Source organism: Neopsephotus bourkii, unplaced genomic scaffold (assembly GCF_033783945.1).
Source record: "Neopsephotus bourkii isolate Nb327-2 ecotype Australia unplaced genomic scaffold, CSIRO-AGI_Nbou_v1 NB_5, whole genome shotgun sequence".
In the NCBI taxonomy this organism is placed as follows: domain Eukaryota; kingdom Metazoa; phylum Chordata; class Aves; order Psittaciformes; family Psittacidae; genus Neopsephotus; species Neopsephotus bourkii.
This window is the reverse complement of record NW_026900522.1, coordinates 838,424-853,052: the sequence shown is the minus strand read 5'-3', so window position 1 is coordinate 853,052 and position 14,629 is coordinate 838,424. Positions and strand designations below refer to the sequence as shown.

Here is a 14,629-nt window from a genome sequence, read left to right as displayed (position 1 = left end):
GCTGGTGACGGTCTGTGTCTGAGAAGGAGGTTCTCAGAGCTGTGCCTTCCCACCAGCACTTGTGTAGCAAGCAGGGCATGTTCCCTGGAACTCTGAGGCTTTCTCAGCAAGCAGCTCTATAGGATGAGCCACCCAGGAGGAGCTGCTGCTTTACTTCCAACCCAGCATGAGTCCCTATCTCAGAGAGACCCCCTGGCAGTGACTGGGGCAGAGTCCGCACTGCTTCAGCTCTTCCCAGCTCTCCTAGGTGATTTCAGGTGAAATCCCATTAACTGCTGGTTTCCTCCCTTCCAGCACTTTTACTCTCATTTGGAACCACATTCACTCCAGTGCCATTGCTGTGCAAACAGGTCACTGCTGCTCCCAGAAATGATGGTCAGGCAGTTGCATGCTCATCCCTGCATCTTGTGCTGCTCCTGAGCTGTGTAGTGGAGGGGATGAGCAGAAGCACCACATTGCACTGGCTTCACCCAAGCTCATGAACTTGATGGCACTCAGCAGTTTGACAAAGAGCAGCAAATCACTGTCCTCTCTGCAGCCACCCCAGCAGCTCGTTCCTGCTGGGCTTTGATGGGCAGCTCAGTGCTGCCCAGGATGGGGCCAGGGGGAGCTGGCAGCAAATTGGGAATGGGGTGATGGGGAGGACAGACTCCTGTTTTGAACAGCAGCAGCTTTGTTGCCTGTCAAACAGCAGCTGAGCAAATGTGGAACATGTGTTTGTCCATGGCCGTGGTGTGGGCCAGAGGAACCTGGTGGCTCTCCCCTGCTCAGGCACTGGCTGCAGGAAATGGCCTATTTTGCACCCATCCTCCCTTGAAAGGCAGGGCTGCTGCTGGCTTTGAGGATGTCTTTATAGGTGATGTCTGAAGCTTTCTTGTTTGAGCATGTTAGGAGGAGAGAAGCTGCCCAGAGGGAGATGCAAGTGGGACCCTTTGACTGTCCCGAGGCCCCAGCAGGATAGGAGCAGGGCTGGCTTGGTGCAGGCATGTTGCTTGTCATCTTTTTCAGGCTGCGGCTGTTTCCTGCAGCTATGTCAGGAGCAGGATCTTGTATTCAAAGCAGGATGTCCACATGGGCAGGGCAGCCTGGAGCAGGAGTGCTCAGTCATAAGCAATAAGCTGACATCAAGCTCCTGACATGGAGGCTCTACTTGAATGAATGTGGAGTCACTCTGAGGTGGATGACACTGATCTGTCATAGGAAGAGACATAGGCCCACACCTGACTAGCAAATGAGCACGTCACCACTAAAGAGAAATCACCTCTGTATTCATCATAACATGCAACCCCAACCTCACCATGATCCTGTCATCAGCCCTCCTTGGGGTCATACCTTCAGCATCCCTGTGAGCAGCCCATACACCCTTCTGCTCAGGCACAGTGAGGTACATGTCAGCCTGTGCTATAACACATGCCTGACCAAGAGAGAAGCACATGGCTGTCAGCTGAACCTCCAAGGTATAAGATGAAGCCACCAAGGTACAAGCTGCCAGAAAACCAAAACCAAGCACAAACTGATGTACATCAAGTCCATGTTTTACAACAACTTCATGAAACAGTGTCACCGGTCATAGAGAGGCCATGGTTTGGACACACACTCTGGTTGTGGGCTGCACAAGTTCATGGGCTGAGGGGAAACACATGCACACTCTTCATCTTTGAACACCAGGAAAATGAAAATAAAGCTTCTGCCAAACTGCCTGCCCTGCCACCCCACCAAGCCCTACTTTCTTCTGCCTTTATTAACCTGCTGGTTTTGGTCTGAATCATCCTCTCCACCAAAGGCAGACAGAATAAAATCCTCTCCCACCTCACCCAGCTTCATTCAAGCCCTGTGTGCAAGCATGAGCCCTCTCCTCCATAGAGCCAGGCAAGTCTCCTCTGCAGTTCACACCATGTGTCCACAATTAGGCCTGGGTATTACCCCATGCCAAGCCATGCAGAGCCATATTTAGGGTGTTAAAATTTCACTTCTCACCAATTATCTGAACCACCACTGATGTTATGCAGATGTTGGCCTTGTAAACTCTCATTTCATATCTCTGGACAGAAAAGGTCAGAGTTAAGGTTAAGTCTGCGTTTGCCAGCTTTGTTTGCTCTGCCCGATGACAACGCTTCGCTGCTGGAGTACAATTGGTTTGTATTCAAAGCAGGAGAGCACATAAATTATTGTCTCTGGGAAGAGTTAAATATGTTTCTGGAACAGCCCGTAGATGTCCTAGTTGATTTAGTGCAATCCCATTGACAATTGGAGCACATGGGGCAGCATGGCAGGCTTGAAGGATCGGCATTCCTGCAAAATTTGTCAGGATGACCTCAGATCAGTGCATTTGTCTTTGGAAAAAGAGATAAAACAAATGCGTACACAAATCCTCCAGGAAGGGGAGGGGGAACCCGAAGGCCTGCAGCATGGTGGTGATTTGATCTATCTCCTCTGGAGTGGTTCCTGGTGCCCTGCACTGGGGTAGCTACTGTGTGTCCACACTGCATGGCTGTGCAGGCACTGTGAACCACTGGAGAGGGAAGAGCAGGAGAAAACACTGTGGGATTCAAGGCAGCATTGCTGGGCACTGTGTGAAAGAGCCGCTGCCTCCACCAGATGAGCCATTCTTGGACAAGCTTGCTCTTGTTACTGATGCTTCCAGATGGAAGCAAGAGGCAGGAAAGCTGACACTTATGCCACTCTCGGAGGTACATCTATGTGCCACCATCTTCTAGTTGCCACATCCTTTCTCCCCTTTCTGCCTATGTGCGCCACAGAGATTAAAGGGATTCTGGGATGAGGAAACAACAAGTATGTCATAGATCTCTAGAAGCCTCTAGCACACACAGGTCTTGCTCAGTGTGTACAGGCCATGGAGAGACAGGAAAAGTTTAGTTACTAAGATTTACTTCAGCCCTCGTTAACATTGGCCTGGAATCCTTCAAAGGGGATCCAGGCTCACCATGAGTCATGGAGCACAGCTAATCCTTTCCAAACCTGGGAGCAAGCGAAGCCTCACACCTGCTGGCACAAGACCCTTTCCAAAGCAGCACCACATCATGAGGCATCCTTATGGCTTGGCATCGCAGGGTCTGATCCCTCCTGGCTTGTCCTTTGCATGCTGTGTGCAAGCTACACAGCTCCCTGTGCTGCTGTCCTGTAGCGTGTCAGAGCCCCTGAGCCATGCAGGGGGGTGTGGGGCAGGGTGATGGGTTGTTTGAGGGGTTCATCTTTCCTCCAAGTGAATGGAGGGCAGTAAATCGGAGTACTGCACCTCCTGCCGTACTTGCAGGGCTTCACAGCTACTGAAGCCTGCACATGGAGCAGGGACACCAGAGTAAACTCTGTCCCATAGAGACCTTACATATAAGAGATTCGGCCACTTCTCATTTGACATTTGCTTTTCTCCTATATTCCTCATGTTACTAAAACCGCAGCAGCATTATGAAAGCAGCATTATTGATGTATTTGTATTCCTCTGCATCCTGCTGTCCCTCTGTGTCTCACAGACTGCAGTGACCAGGGCTGTGCTATAGCCACATCCCGCGCTACCTGCAGCAGTCCCAGCAGTAGGGAGGCAATGTGGGGAATCCCAAATCCATACTTGGGATTTTGGCAAACCCCACTCAAACAAAATAAATAGGCAGAGGAATCTTGTCGAATGGGAAGCCGCCATGCAACAGTGAGGAATGGGAGTTGTGGGAGTAAGTCATGAACTAAAGAATGCCCCACAAATTGACTGCCCTAGAAATGCTGAAAGGCACGAGAATTTATGGACGTAAAGACCCGCAAAGTTTACTTTTACTGGAGAATCATTCGAAAAACATGTTTAGAGATCCCATTGTTGGTTCCAACATAAAGCCAGCTTACAAATAAACCAGAAACGAGTCTTAAAACCAATACTGGTTCATTTGAAAAGAATGCAGGGACATGTAACAGAGCCCACGCTCCTCTCGTCAGAAAGGTGGCAGTGTTGCTTTGGAGTTGCTGGAGGAATAGTTAGATTCTTTTTCAAATGAACAGCCATGTACCATAATATACCAACAAAATCTAAGGAATGACTTAATCTAATGAAATGTAAGATCAGAACGATATGGAAACCACACCAAAGCCCTGGACCCAAGTTCTGTATAATTCAGCCAGACTAGGACACTTGTGTTTGCACACACACTCTTGGGTTTTCAGCCAACTGCCAACTTTGTATTTGCTGAGAAAACAAAGTTTAAGTTGACCACCCAGCTATCTAAGAGATCCCGATAACACCACTCATGTCTACCATCAGTATCATAAATCTCTCATTTCATTATCTACACTGCACAAGGAGGCAAAAATACACACACAGTGTGGGTGACAGGCCAGCGTGACTGCCCTGTCCGGTTTTACAGCATCCCGTACGGCACACGCAGCTGGGTTGTCTGAACATCCTCACAGGTTATATCCACTTCACCTCTGGGAGGTTCAGAGAAAGCCCGTCGAGAACATATCTTTGACATGATCATTAATATTACAGGATGTTATGGTCATTGCAATTCCAAGATACCCACTCACAAACCCGGCATACTTACTATAAATAAAGCCAGTGAATAAAGGCACGAATATCCAGCAGAGGGTCTGGTTTAGAAGTGACCGTCCCATAGTTCACCTTCACTCACCTTCACTCACGCTGAGCGTCCTCTGAGAAGCCCCGTACTGGTGCTTCCCCTAACTTAGGAGACAGAGGCATGTTTTGCTTGCAAAGCCTCCGAGAGCGGCAATCAATTGTGTGGCTCTGGTTTTATTTCTCTGATGATGTCACTTTAAATACTTTTCATGTTCCATTTGTTATTTTTACTTCTAAAAATGACGCATTTCTTCAAATTCATTTTTCTCCAATTAGTCACGACTTAATGGCCCAAAGGCAGCTGCCTGCATGGCAGAGGGGCTGCCGGGCCCGTCCCCACTGTGGCTCTCACAGACAGACCCACATGAGCACCTGGAGTATACAGACGGCGTTAGGTGCCTTGTTTATCCCAGATGCCCTTTTGGCTTCCTGCCCTAATCCTTTCGCAGCAGGGCCAGGGCAGGAGACCCGGGAGCTGCAGTTTTACCAGGATAAACCACAAACAGAGACCGGAGTAAATGAAAAAACAGGAGGAAAACAAGAGAAAAGAAAGCAACGGAAAGGCAGCAGAGAGGAAGGAAGATGCATTTCTCCACTTGTGGAATCGCCTCTGTAAGAGCAAAGCCGTGACAGCTCTACGACCCCTTGAGTATGTTACTCACATGCTGCTTCCAAAACATTCAACGCAAACCAGCCTGTGGGCACGGCTTGCCGAGAGAGAAGTTTTAAGAGAAATCTCAAGGTTTCCCCTACCTGATCTGAACTTGCTCCGAATCAGCAAGGAGTGCTCAGACCCCAGGAGTGTCATGGTGACTCGGGGACCAGCTCCAGACGCCCCTCACTTAAACCATTAACTTCCTCCAACAGGGAAAAGCCGACCAGACCACGGCTGGTGCTCAGGATTCATCCAGCTCTCCTGGCCTCTCGGGGTGCTTTTACAGCGGGTTGGCAAGAAGCAGCAAGTGGCTTTGCAAGAGTTGGTCCCATCCAAGCACTGACCCTCCACAGACACCAACTGCTCCCCCTGTGCTGGGTTGAACTAATGAACGTGGAGCTGGCGGGAGCCTCCTCCCGCCCGGAGTTTACTACCAGCAGCCGGGTGTCCTGGCTGATGTCATCGTCTAGCGGGGAGCAGCGACTATCGGGAAGGGTCTCAGCAAAGACAGGAGTTGGATATCTGATCCTAATTACTACCGGCCCCTACGCAGCCAATCAGGGCGCTCCCCGCTTTGGGAGCTGCTGGAAATATCAACACAGCGAGGGCTTAACTCTTTGCAGCGTGGAGGGATTGCAGGGTCCTCACATGAAGGAAGGGCTGGGGTTAGGCCAAGAGTCCTGGGTGGTTGGGTGCAGGGCCTTCCGTGGGTACCGTGTTGGATGCCCTTCCCGACAGGGAGCCAGAGGATGTGGCTGCTCAGCAAATGTGCCCCTTGGCACAGTGTTTGGGTGCTGATCACACAATCACAGCATCATTCGGGCTGAAGGGCCCTCTGGAGATCATCCAGTGCAACCCCCTATCAAGGCAGGGCCACCCAGAGCAGGGCACACAGGAACGTGTCCAGGTGGGCTTGGGATGTCTCCAGAGAGGGAGACTGCACCCAGGGCTGCAGGGGTCCTGGGGAGCTGAACAGGGGTGCTCAGGGTGTGCTGTCTCTGCTTCCCTCCTGCAGGCAGGTGAGCCCAAGGCTGCACTGCTCAGTGCACACCTTTGTCAACATGTGGCTGCATCTGTAGAATGCTTTTGAGCATCTGTAGGATGCTCCACTTGAGACGCTCACATACACTGGGGCTCAGGTGGCCTGTGCTGCAGGCACTCAGAACTGTCCTTGTGTTCTGTAACACACACAGACACTCAGGACAATGCCACACAGAGGAGGCAGGGCTAAACATTCACCTGACATTTCCTGTGCTACAGGTGAGCATGGTGGTCCCAAGCAGGCTGGGCACAGCCATGTGCTGGGCACAGCTGCCATGGAAGATGCTTCTCCACCTTCCAGACATTCTCTCAGAGAAGAAAAACTTGCAAACACACAAAGTGAAGAGATACAGATCCTCTGAGGCTCCCCCTCCCCAGACCCATGTCTGGTTCACTTGAAGCAAGTGGAAGGCAGTGAACTGATGGCACCTTTTGCTTTGGAACCTAAGTGGTAGCAGTCAAGCTAAGTCAGGGACAGGTCTCAGCTTCCCTGACACATGGGTCTCACCTGGGAAGCTGCTAGATGATAAACACCCACCTGAAAACTGCCTCAGGCCTGGTTTGGGTTTTTGTTGGGGTTTATGTTTGTTTGGCTGTGGGGTTTTGTGTGTGTGTGTGTGTGTGTGTGTGTGTGGTGCTGGTGGTGGTTTTACTGTTTTTTATCCTGTGTGTTTGGGAAGTCCTCTGAAACATTTTGGCTTGGTGACAGGAATTTCAGGACTTCCAGATATGCTTCCAGACAGACTTCCATTTCAGATGGCCCACGTCGCCAGAGACCTTAGAAACTCAGTGGCCCCAGAAGCTCTGATTCTGGAAGTGCCCCAGCAGTTTTCAGTGCTGTGGGTCCTCATGTGGCCCATGATGTCCTGAGCCAAGCCATCTACCTGTCCTGGGCTGGTTGTGATTTCCTGGTCATGCTACATATGATGCAGTGGATATTCCTAAACATCTGGCCAAAGACTTGCTCAGGTATCCCTGCTCCCTTTGGAACCTGCTGGTTCCTAATGTCTCCTCCACTGTGCATTAGCTGGACCTGCCTGAGGAGGCTCTGTCCATACAGCACCTCGGGCTGATCTCACCCTTGGTCTGACCCTCTACCCCTTCAGGACCATTTGCAGACGTGATGGATGTTTCCCTGGTTCCACACCAACCACAACGATGCACATGTCATCCAGCAGCCCAGAGGAAGGGTGTCCAGGACTTTTTCGCTCCAATGCTACCTCTTCCTGTGGGAATGAGCTCTGCTTTCTCAGTCCCCTCTTGCTGCTGCTGGAATGGTTCATGTTCGTAACCTTCTCTGTCTGCAAGTATCCACCTCCAGTCTTTGGAGTTCAGTGGAAGAGGAGTGGAGCGCAATGGAGACACTGTGCAGTGTGATCCTGCCTGGGGTGGATCTCCCTGTGGCAGTAAAAGGCCATCAGCAGAGATGGCTTTGATGAGCTGCCCAAGGTGCGCAGCACCTTGTCCGATTCCCCCCTGGACTGGACCCTCTTCCCCTTCAGCACTATCTGCAGGTGTGAAGGATGGACACAGGAGCTCCAGGTCTGGTACCAAATGCTTGAGGAGGTTGGCAGGACAGGCCTGGTCCCAGCTGCAGGGCGCTGCTGGATGGGATTCTCCCATCACCTCCACCACCAGCACATTTTCCCTGCTGACACCTCTACACAGAAAAGGATTTGTCACAAGACCCCACACAGAGGATGTAGACAGTGCAGGAGCCTTTTGGGACCCTAAAGTTCTTGAGTATTGCAGTCTTCCCTCTTTCATGGAGATGTGTTCCCTGCCTGAATGATAAATGAAGACAAAGGACTTTTTTCCCCTTAACTAAATTATTTTTCCCCTTAACTAAAATGATTGGTGAGTGAGATGGATAAAGGCTCTATCCAGGGCTCATAATTCTTCCGAGCACTCTGGAGGTGCCTCTAAAGCAGTGAATAAACCAGAACCAACATTCTTTCACATGGTCCCACACAAGTGCAGGGAGAACAGAGTTGTTCCAAGGCAGGAAGCAAAGGATTGAGATGACTGAGACTGAGATGAGTCAAAATCAGGAAGACACAAGAAAAAGTGAACAAGGATCAGTAAGAAAAAGCAGCAAGCACTATACTTACTTATTTTATTTATTTAGATGGGGTAGAGGCTACAAAAGGCACAGCTGAAAAAGTGAACAGTTGAGTAAAATCCCAGCACATTCAAGATACCGGTATGTGTCCTGCCTCAGCTGGGGAAGATGGCCAGAGAGCAGCAGATGGAGCCCATTACACTTAAACAGGGGAGATTCAGGTTAGATCTTAGGCAGAAGCTCTTCCCTGTGAGGGTGCTGAGGCGCTGGCACAGGGTGCCCAGAGAAGCTGTGGCTGCCCCATCCCTGGCAGTGCTCAAGGCCAGGTTGGACACAGGGGCTTGGAGCAAGCTGCTCTAGTGGAAGGGGTCCCTGCCCGTGGCAGGGGTTGGGACTGGATGAGCTTTAAGACATTGTACCGGTCACTCTGGCAGCCAGTCACTAGCCATTGAACTGCCATTTCTCAAGTTTGAAGTGACCTCAGTTTCTCTTCCTTAAGGGGTAATTTCTAATGCTGGACTCTTGGCTGTGGCAATACATAGACTGGTCATTTCCCTGCCCTGTGCATTATTTACATGTACAGATGTTGAATCTCATCTGATGTTTCATCTTTCAGGCATTCAGCATGGAGAGAGCATTCTGCAACTGCTTGCAGGCAGATTTACTTCTAATTGCTTTAGTCATTTTGAATCATCAGTCCTTTTCCTTAACGTTTCTGCTTAGGAGCCTTCTCCCAGCAATTGGTGGGCATGATAACCCTCACACATAGAATTCCTCCATATAGCTGCTAAACCTATTCAACTTATTTGCAAACTGGAATGAACATTTCCTCATTTATAGTTCCTTGGGTCTTCACTGGAGCCTTTTGTAAAAATGAGCATCAGATTCACCTCTCTTCCCACCCGTGGTGAATGGGATGTTGGGCCTCACTCTGTGCTTAGCTCAGATGTATGCCTTTGCATATTGCAGAGTTCTGCAGCCCTCTGGGACTGCCAGGTCCCAGAGATTTGTTCCCATTCATTTGACAGACATCTTCTACAATCATTTCAACAGCTCCTTAATCACATTAATAGGAAGGACAGACCCCTGAATACTACTGGCCCTGGAGTTGTTACTGGCCGCCATCCTTTTTACCTCTTGCTCTTCTACTGGTGCTTGCAATGGCTGCTCCTCTCTCCTTGAGATTGTTTTAGATAGCATGCCAGTTGTTTATCCCAAATGAGGGTGATGTTCTTACCTTACCAAGCCAGGTAAGTAAGTTAAGGTAAGTTGCACAGGTGCTTAGGGGAGGGAAGCAAGCCAGTCCATGAGCACTGCCATGCTTAGGTTCTGCCGTTAGTTGACCCCAGGATTCTGAGATGGTGAACATTCAAGGTCCCATTATGTTGGTTGCAGGACCTGCTCTTATAAATCTTTTCTCCCCTCTCCAGAACTGAACAGCCACAGACTATGCCCTGTAAGGCCATGCCCTGGCAGAGGCTGAGAATGTAGAAGAGATGAAAGATTTTCTTCTCCCTCCTTCTCTCCCTCCATCCCTCCCTCTCTCCCTTTTTCGCTCCATTCCTCTTTCCCTCCCTTCCTCTCTGCCTCTGTCTCTGCTTTCCTCCTCCAGGGAACACCAGTATCCAAGCCTTGCAAGCTCTCAGTTCACTGTCCAAACTTCTTTCTTAGAAGGTGACCTCGAAGAAACGAGTCATCTCCACAGATGACTCAACTGCTGAATTCACAGCCCAGAGCTGGTGTTTCCTGTGCTGGTCATTATGTGAGAGTCAGCCCTGACCACGTCTATTCTTGATGTCCTCAAGAAAAGGAAGCAGAGAGGCTAGAGTCAAGGAGGACAGGCACTGAGATCACAGATTCTGAGCCTTAGATAGACCAGAAGTATTAAAATAAGGTCTTCATGTGTTTCCAGAGTTCACACTGCTCAGCTCTCAAATGCCTTAGATATGTCTGCCTCCAGGTATTGTGCTGCACCACACTCACTGTCCCACTCTGGAACGGGCAAGCATCACCACCAGTTAATACCTTTCGCTGGAAAGTGAAACAGGAGCACAAGTACCAAGGCTGCCAAGACCAGTCTTGCTCCCCATTCTCCTGTTTCCATGCATTACAGTGTCTCTGCTGTAAACAGGACAATATCTACTGCAGTGAGTGAAGGAGTGAGCCTTAAATGCCAGAAGAAATTAGTCATGGTAGGGAATTCCTTTGAACTGAGAAGTCACAGCCCAGAGCCATGAGGATATCAGCTCTGTGTTGCTCACCAGACACCAGGAAGCAGTTCCTCTCTAATCTCCCAGCACACCCTATTGTTTATGGTTCTGATTTATTTTAAAGCAGATTGTTTGTTTCTCTGTCACTTTGCATCTGTGGGAAAAAGACCCAAATGAGCTGACATTTCTGTGCGATCCCTCTGGGACATGGAGGGGTCAGCGTGTGACACCGTGCCTGTGGCTTAGACCAGGATCCAGCAGGTCTCAGGGCTGTGGAGAGGGAAGTGTCCCAGACCCCTTTTAGGGTGCACTGCCAGGTGAGACTGGGGTGTGCAGAGCCCTTTGCTCTGCCTTCTGCTTTCTTGTTGCACAGGAGATCCAGCACCAGAGAGGACCATCAGTTCCACCCATGTGCTCCAGCTACTGCTGGTGGTGGTGCTGCAACAGAGGGCGTTTATCAGCAAACCCCTGAATTTAGCAAACTGAACGAATTCACTGCGAGGGTTGGATGTGATGCTAAGCAAAAGGTCTGGTAACATGTTTGCAACTGTCCAAGCAAGCAGTTTTTCCCCAGACCTGGTATGCTGCTGGTCACCTCTGCTCAGACCATCCTGTCCTGTAGGAATAAGCCCACTTTCCCCTGGCTTCTTCTCTCTAGCACCTGACAGCCCCATTTAGAGAAGAGCCCTCCTGCCATGGCCTTGTTCTTTGGATCTCCACAGTATGCTCTGGGAAACAAATCTGATGGAATGGAGTCATGATCCTGACTGTCCCCATCCCACGTGTAGGCTAGTGACAGTTTGCTGCATGCTTGTGCTGGTGAAGGTCCCCTGGGGAGATACAGCTCTGTGCTGAATGTCCCCACGCTGGTATAAGTCCTGAAGTCCTTTTCTGAGGAGAAAGGCTGGAGAGAGATTTGCCTTTATAAGCATGTGCTCAGGAAAGCATTCTTCCACCTGTAACCAATACAGCTGTGATACACTGAGTAAAGGGCACTCACTACAGGGAAACTGGTAGCCAAAGCTCACAGAGAGCTCTGGACATCCTTTGAAGATACTACTGCCAGGATGTCACCACCTTCATAGAGTGGAAGAAGCAATCTTTCCCTGATGGAGACTTTTACAATGGGCCAGGTGAACTGCGCATTGATGATGGAGACACAGATCACGGCAACCATCTGAGGTTAGGGCAGGTATGAATCTTCTGCTCTGAGACTGCCCCAGCGGAGCTCCATCAGTGTGTTGGTCATAGTCTTTAGGAACCTGCAAAGAAATGAGCTTCTCTTTGCATGCCTGAGGCTCAACCCAGGGGTGAATTGCACAGAAAGGAGCTCCTCTGGCTCTCACATGGCAAACAGACAGGATAGTCCTCTCCATGACCTGTGACAGAGTTCTTCTGAGCTGGAGCTAGCAAAGCTGTCACTGTGAAGCGGAGGTGGTCTCTGGGGAATAGCTCACAATGACCCCAGCTTGGTCCTAGCTCAGGACTTAGCCCAGAGCATGGTATTTCTTTGGTCAGGAGACTCTGAGCATGGATGGTCCAACACAATCTAATCTTTACCTTCTGATTGCATCAGGCCTTGGTTAAGTGCCATCACAGCGGCATTTACCTTGAATTTGACACTGCCTGCCAGGCATTTAACTGGTCTGTCACCTTCCTATCTCCTCACAGAGCCTGAGGGCAGGAATTTATGATGGAGATGTCATGAGCTCTTCCCACTCTGACAGCAGGCAGGCCTTGCTTGAATTCAAGCTGTGAACTATTTATCACAGCACTGCAAGCATCCAAGCGAGGTCCCTTAATTTATGACTGTCCAGAAGATATTATGCAATTGACAACACGAACACAAAAATCCTTCTGCACTTTACTAAAGCTACTATGAAAGTGCCTGATGTTTTCATCATAATATTTACTTCTTTATAAATACGCTCAATTCCCCAATCCCAGTTCAAAACAGAGAGATCAGAGGATGAACACAGGGAGATGACAGAGCTGTTTAAAGATTATGTAAAACGTTTTTTGCTAGCATAAATATTTGATTGTAAAACTCTGCCTGTTGTGTTTACGGAGCAGGGATGCCGGGAGCTGCTGCGGCCTGGCACTGTGCTGGAGGCTGCCCCGTGCTCCCTGCCCATCCCTTCCCATGTGGTCCAGGATGGTGCATGCATGGACAGTTGACCCCGTCTTGCTGCAGGCTGACTGGGGGGCTCACTCTTGACCCACCGTCCTGTCCTGTGGCACTCCATCATCTGCAGGAGCTTCAGGGCAGGGTGGATCAGAGGGGGGAAGGAGGAGTTAAAGGCTCAGAGTCTCAGCTTGGTCTGTGGCCGGGGAGGTCGGGTGTGTGTGTGTGTGTGTGTGATGCTCACGATGGGGATCCTGGCTTGAGCTCAGCTCTCCAGTCAAGTGGGCTGTGCTCAGAGGACGCCTTCTGCCCATGCAGAGCAGGGGGAAGGGCCAGGCTACACATGGCCCATGCTGTGCAGAAGCAGAAGTGGGCTGGAGGATGCCAAGAGCTGCCTCCTGACTCATGACTGTGGGGAACACCGAGGTCAGGGCACTGCATTGGGCAGGAGGGAAGCACAACAGCACCGTGTGCCCCTGGGGTGGACCCGCAGGTGGCGGAGGCTTTTGTCCCTGTGTCCCTGTGGGGAGGAGGAGTGGGGACAGGCTTCACTGATTTCCTGCAGGCATAACTGAAGGAGAAGTATGCTGAGTGGGGCCGTGTGTTTGTGTGTCCCACAGCCTGGGCAGGCTATTTCTATTTTAATCCACCGGAGATGATGTTTTGGGGATGGTTTCCCAATGGAGCTGGGCAGGGATGGCAGGGTGGTGACGTGCTTCGCTCAGGGGACTTCTCTAGTACCCACGGCTGCTCTGATGTCTTGGGCCACAAGCAGCGTGGTCGCAGATGCTGAGCTCCCCTGGCAGCAGTGCCTGGGGGAACTTCAAATGCTGCAGGGACAAAAGAGCTGGGACTTACTTCTGTTCACGAGTGCCTCGTGCATGGTGCAAAGCAAGCCTATGGCTGGCTGCCCATGTCCTTCCTCCTGCATCCCCCAAACTTCTCCTCCTCCCTGAACAGCCGGGTCACCCCAGCCCAGAGCCTAAGCACACCAGAGAAGCTGTGGCTGCCCCATCCCTGGCAGTGCTCAAGGCCAGGTTGGACACAGGGGCTTGGAGCAAGCTGCTCCAGTGGAACGGGTCCCTGCCTGTGGCAGGGATTGGAGCTGGAGGAGCTTTAAGGTCTCTTCCAACCCAAACCAGTCTGGGATTCTGTGATTCACGTTCCAGACAATGCTATAGACATGCTGTATGCACTGTCTAGGCTGCAGGTTGGCTCTGTGTTCCTGAAGGCATGTCATGGCGAACGAGGCAGTTGCTGTGTGCACTGATGCTTGGCCTTTAACACCAGGCAAAATGTGAACCTTTGGGCAATCCTCACCCTGCCCCAGCCCGGACAAGCATGTGTTGTGGCAGCGTTGGTGCTCAGGCATCTGTGCCAAAACATGACGGGGGGAAGGCTGGGGCCAGGGTGGTATCTCCACAAGTTTCCCATCAGCCAGGCTTGTGCAAGCCACTGCAGGACCAGTATTGAGAGCAGTATTGGACATGAGAACCTCAGGCCTGAGCTGGTGCACTTTGCATGACAAGCCTCTGGGTGCTTTGCTGGATGGGCAGAGCAGGCAGGAAGGGGTTTTTGTTCCTCCAAGCTCCCATGTCTGGCTAGAAATGAAGGGAGAGGAGCAATGGCAGCATCAGCATCACCTCTGTGCCCTCCAGATGACCTGGTGGCTGTGCTGTGTCCCACCCTCACCCTGTGCTCACTGGGTGCTTGCAGAGGGACACAGCAGCATGCTGGTGTCCAGAGGGGCTGCACAAGTCCTGTGAGTCCATGGGATTCAGATGACACAGGATCCCTCAGGATAACAGAGCCAAGGGGGCTGTGCTGGAGCAGGGCAGTGCACCCCGAGAGCTGCAGAGGCTCCACAGAGCCCCAGCCCCATGGGGTGACCTCGCTTCTGTTCCCTCTGCATCAGGACTCGGGGCAAGTCACATCTCCTTTCAGTTTCCTTATC

General features: G+C 51.0%; 1 protein-coding gene across 12 annotated transcripts in view; it reads right to left on the bottom strand.

Moving 5' to 3' along the window:
* MYOCD (myocardin) overlaps positions 1–14,629 on the bottom strand; it is a 224,899-nt gene that overhangs the window by 28,336 nt on the left and 181,934 nt on the right. For 3 of the 12 annotated variants that reach the window (XM_061364908.1, XM_061364416.1, XM_061364986.1), the window contains exon 1: positions 5,336–6,788. The exons of 4 other annotated variants lie outside the window; for them this stretch is intronic. Coding sequence is in view for 2 of the 8 variants with exons in the window: in XM_061364416.1 (XP_061220400.1) it covers positions 5,336–5,390 (55 nt within the window). In the remaining 6 variants the exon portion in view is untranslated. 5 more of the 12 variants (XM_061364825.1, XM_061364751.1, XM_061365067.1 and 2 more) reach the window with 3 other exon arrangements.